This window comes from Penaeus chinensis, chromosome 31 (genome assembly GCF_019202785.1).
Source record: "Penaeus chinensis breed Huanghai No. 1 chromosome 31, ASM1920278v2, whole genome shotgun sequence".
Taxonomy (NCBI): Eukaryota; Metazoa; Arthropoda; class Malacostraca; order Decapoda; family Penaeidae; genus Penaeus; species Penaeus chinensis.
In genome coordinates this window covers 36,351,576-36,356,575 of record NC_061849.1, presented here as the reverse complement: position 1 = coordinate 36,356,575, position 5,000 = coordinate 36,351,576, and the positions used below count along the sequence as shown (strand labels likewise).

The window sequence follows — 5,000 nt, the reverse complement described above, 5'->3', positions numbered from 1 at the left end:
ACGACGACGACGACGGAGTCCCCGGCCCTCACAGCCCTGTCGCTGCTGACGGAGGGCTCTCTTAGGTCCCCCATCGCCTCCTTCGCCAGCGTTGCGCCAGCGAACTCTTTGTCCTACGAGGCGCTTCCCCCGCCGCCCTCGGCCAGGCCTCCGCCCACGGTCACCACGCCCAAGGGTCCTGCGACGCAAACGTATCCTTCCTCTTCCTCCAAGCCTTCCTCTTTGCCACCGCTCTCACGGACGCCGCGTCCTTCGATTTTGCCTCCGAGGGACTCCCGACCGTCTGCCGAGGAGCAGCCCACCTCGCCCTCTGCATTCCTTATCCCGAACAATCCCTGGGCCTTGTTCGTCACGACGCAAACAGCCCGACCACTTGTCGCGTCCCGACCGCCTCCTCAGCCGACCATCCTGTTCTCGGAAGCCTCGACGTTGTCCACAGAACTTCCTGAAGACCCAACGACTTTAGCCCAGTCTTTGCCACCATCATCCGTCCCGCCGACGATCTCCTCGGCTCTCCCAGCGACGACCTTTTCGGTTTTCCCAGCGACGACCTCATCGGTTTCCCCAACGACGACCTCCTCAGCTTTCCCAACGACGACCTTCTCGGCTTTCCCAACGACGACCCCCTCGGCTTTCCCAACGACGACCCCGTCGAACACCTACCCGCCAACTCCTCGTCCAGTGATTTACCGTCCTTTACCAACACGTCTTTCGCCATCACAGCCTCCTTCAGAATCCTCAGAGAATGCTATCGAGGGCACGAACGGGACCCAACAGGCCGCCGTGGTGACAGGTCGTCCCCCCATTGCGCATCCTCTCCCGCACCAGTCCGTGGGCCCCCCTTACCCCGGGTCCTGGGTGTATGTCCAGCCCCCTGGCTCTCAGAGGCCCCCTTTCCGACCTCATTACGGGAAGAGACCCATCACCAGGCCCTTCAGACCCGTCAACAGACGGCCTTATCCGCACCATAAGGTCAAGCCTCTCCGACCTCTGCAGCCCAACATAGGGGCGTCGTCCCACTATAAACCTAATCGCTTTGTGGAACCTCCAGTCAGCCGTGACCCCGAGACCACCGAGACAAATTCAACAAAGGTCGACAGCGAAGAGACTGAAGTTGAGTTTAACGAATTAGATAATCTTCCGTCAGCCTCATCTCCTGGTACATCTGAAGGTCGTTACCCGCAACTTATGCCAGGTTACTATCGCAAGGGGAACCGGCCCTTCCAGCTGGGGAAACTGGGGGATAACGCGACCGAAGGCGCCCAGCAGTCCGGAGGCGAGGAGAGCCTGGTGGACCTAATCAACCTCATAAAGTTCCTCGTGCCCCCGACGCAGCTTCAGCCCCCGAGATTCGTCCCAGGGGAGAGGCGGCCGCCGCGCCCGCCTGTGCCCTGGGGCAGCAGCCTGCTAGAGGCGCCTAAGCCTCCCGGCACCTCTCAGGCAGTGACGGTCAGCGTTCAAGACCAGACACCGAAGACCACTGGGCAGTTTCCCTTAGACTATGCCTTTATGGACGAGGACTATACCTCGCAGGGGCCGGAAGACGCAGGATCTGCAGGTCCAGTGAGAAACTCTACAAGTCAAAAGCCTCAAGCAATAGACCGTAAAGGTGAAAGGAACTCGACATCCCAGGAGAATATCATATCGAACGAGATCGGGTTTTCTAGAAGACCGTCCGCCGGAGAGCACGGCAGCACGATGAAGCTGAAGCTGTCTGTGTTGGATCCTCACGGCGCCGAGGAGGAACCGCTCGGCGGGCCCCATTCCGACCTCGGGGCGCTGGACGGCGGAGGGGCTTTGCAGGACACGACCCTGCGAGTGTGGGTCCTGTCCTCGCCGACGCCAGAGTCCTCGGCTAGTGCGGCAGACCCTTCCTCTGCCACCGAGTCCGCTTCCTCTGGGGAAGCCTCGACCGACGCCGTGTGGCCGTACGTGTCCCCGGAGCCGTCCAACGCGACGGACGCCGAAGGGTCCTCGCGCCCGCCCCCGCCGCCGCCGCCGCAACAGGGCTTCTGGCCGAGCCTTCTCAAAGAACTGTACTACTGGCCGAATTCCCAGAACCGCAGGACATGGCCAGTCCTTCACTGATTACTTGTACAACGTTGGGAGTAATTTGTGTGATAGATATTAGAATCATGACGTAGATTTATGATGATGATTTCAGTGTCGATCTGTGATAAACGATGGTACCACCGCACTTTTTGTATAGGGGCAGTATTGACCGCTAGGCTTTGTTGCCTCTGGGCATGAGACTATAGAGACTCACATTCTGGCCTCAAAAAAGAAAAAAAGAAAAAAACAAAAACTCTGTGTATCATCCTACGGGCATTTCCTTACAACTTATCAGTTTAAGATGTAACATAAATTCCTTTCTGTAAAAAGCAAAACTGGTGCAGCAATCTCTATCAAATTCAAGGTGACAGGTAGAGTTAGACCAAGGAATTACACGTCAATAAAAACTAGAAAAAAATCAGATGCCCAGAGTGCAATGAATGTTTTGCAAGGAGAGGCATATAGTTGATATCCATTTAGAGAAGCTTCTAGACTTGTAACTTTTTTATTCTATGTATTTTATGCTTTTGTTCTGCTGCGATTCAGTGTTTTCAATTATGTATTTTATTGCCAAGAAGTATAAAGACCAAACAGTTCTTTTCTAAACAAAACAAAAGGACTGTGACTTTACCTGAAGGTTAGAATACTAGATTAGGTACAATTATGTTTTGTTGATTTTTATCTGTAAATGAAAATAAATTTTTAAAAACTCACTATCTGTTTAAGATTAGGTGCTTAGCTATCATTAGGTAAAAAATGTCGGATTGCTGCCTATTATGGCACTGTAGCAGCTACAATATTCATAGCAACAATATTGATGAAAAAACAATGATAATTTGATAAAAAAAATGTTTAAGACGGAGGTGGTGATGATGAAAACTTTTACATAACAATCAACACCACTAACAGCAATAATAAAGATAACAATGATGATGATGATGATGATGATGATAATGATAATGATAATGATAATGATAATGATAATGATAATGATAATGATAATGATAATGATAATGATAATGATAATGATAATGATAATAATAATAATAAAAATAATAATAATAGAAGTAGTAATGGTAATAATGATGATAATAATAATAATAATAATGTTAATAATAATATTAATAACATAATATTATTATTGATATTATTATTACTAAAGATGATAGTAAAGATGATAATGATGAAGATGAAGATAGTGATGGTCAAGTTGATTTCGGTGAAGAAGAGGGTGAAGTTGCAGAAAACAAGAGGAATGATATTGACGATAATGATAATAACCTTAATATGAACTACAATGACAGTGATATTTCAGTGCTATTTCGAGCGCAAGTAATGATGATAACATTAAGATAAAAACAAAATAATCTGCTATAATGTTAATGATGATAACACGAACGATTTTTTTTTTAATGATAAAGGAAATAATAATGAAAATAACGATGGCGAAGCAACAGAAAAACAACAACATTGGTATAAAAAAAACAACATTATATTCCTTATAGATTTATTGAAATATTAAACAGATTTTCTTGACTTTAATATCTCCGGAAAATGTCGAAACGCAACATCATTTCTCAATAAACGTGTTTTGTATCTTTCTTTTCCGTCATGATGATGATATTGATGGTTGTGGTGATGGAGATGGTGATGGGGATGATGATGATGATGATGATGATGATGATGATGATGATGATGATGATGATGATGATGAGGATGATGATGATGATGATGAGGATGATGATGATGATGATGATGATGATGATGATGATGATGATGATGAGGATGAGGAGGAGGAGGAGGAGGAGGAGGAGGATGGTGGTAATGATGAGGATGATGATAATGATGATGGTAATGGTGATGATGATGATGATGATGAGGATGAGGATGAGGATGAGGATGAGGATGAGGATGAGGATGATGATGGTGATGATGATCATGTTGATGATGATGATAATGATGATATACCGACAACAAGAATAGTAAAGTAGATATAGCTAACAACAACAAGAAGAATAGCAATAACAGATAAAAGCCACGGAGACAATAACGATACCGAGAAAAAGTCACATCGGCGCTACGACTCCGGCCACAGACAGCACGCAATACGGCGGCAGTGAACAGGAACGATAAATCCCTGAAGGCCCAGATTTGCTTTTATTTTTTACTGCCATCTAGTGACGGGATTCCCCACCTGTTGTCGATGGCGAAACAGTTACCAGGGAGAGATTATCATAAGTGGCGGGGAATGTTTTATCTGCAGTTGATATATATTGAGAATCATGCAACCTGAGGGGGAATTGCAGTTCGTTGCATTACCGGTTACGTCTTGCGCTGCCACTGTTTGATTTATGAAATGGAAATCTTTGAGTCGGGCGTGGTTATCGCGATGAGAATTTGCTTGTTTCGAATGCCAATTTCAATTGGGTTTTGGGTAAACAGAGATTGCAATGTTAAGTGAATAGAGATGAGAGAAGACAAGAGGAATAGAACTATAATGTCAAAGATAAGGTGAGAATGGGTACTGCCTTCGGGCTTGAAAGTTGACTAGTATATATTTGCAAAGGCATGCATTTAAGGAACTTTGTATAAATAATTAACGAAGGAGCAGCAGGAAATGGCCATTTTCATAATGTACTCCGTACTCCTGTAGATGATTACTTCAGCATACATCATGTATGTGCCAGGTGTATAGGTAGGACTACGGATGTCCATAAGTGTTGTCATCGAGGGTGCGTGTGAGCTTCAGGCCGCCATGGGGAGGAGGCATCAGTCACATGTTGGTGGCGGTGTTCAAAAGGCATGCAAGGGCGCTGGCTTCGTCTCCTCGCTCGCGCCCACGCCTGCGTTAACGCCCGTCAATTTGTCTCGCCGGACCACAGTCTCATTCCTCAGAACCGCCCGTGGCACCGACCTCAGTTCCGGCCCACTAATCGCCCATGTGCCTT

The 5,000-nt window shown here is 46.9% G+C and overlaps 1 protein-coding gene across 1 annotated transcript in view; it reads left to right on the top strand.

Moving 5' to 3' along the window:
• Positions 1–2,765, top strand: part of LOC125042214 — a 22,061-nt gene extending 19,296 nt beyond the window's left edge. The window contains exon 5 of the mRNA XM_047637715.1: positions 1–2,765. This exon is cut by the window's left edge and continues 24 nt beyond it. Coding sequence (XP_047493671.1) covers positions 1–2,088 — 2,088 coding nt within the window. The 3' untranslated portion in view covers positions 2,089–2,765.
• The last annotated feature ends 2,235 nt before the right edge of the window (positions 2,766–5,000 follow it).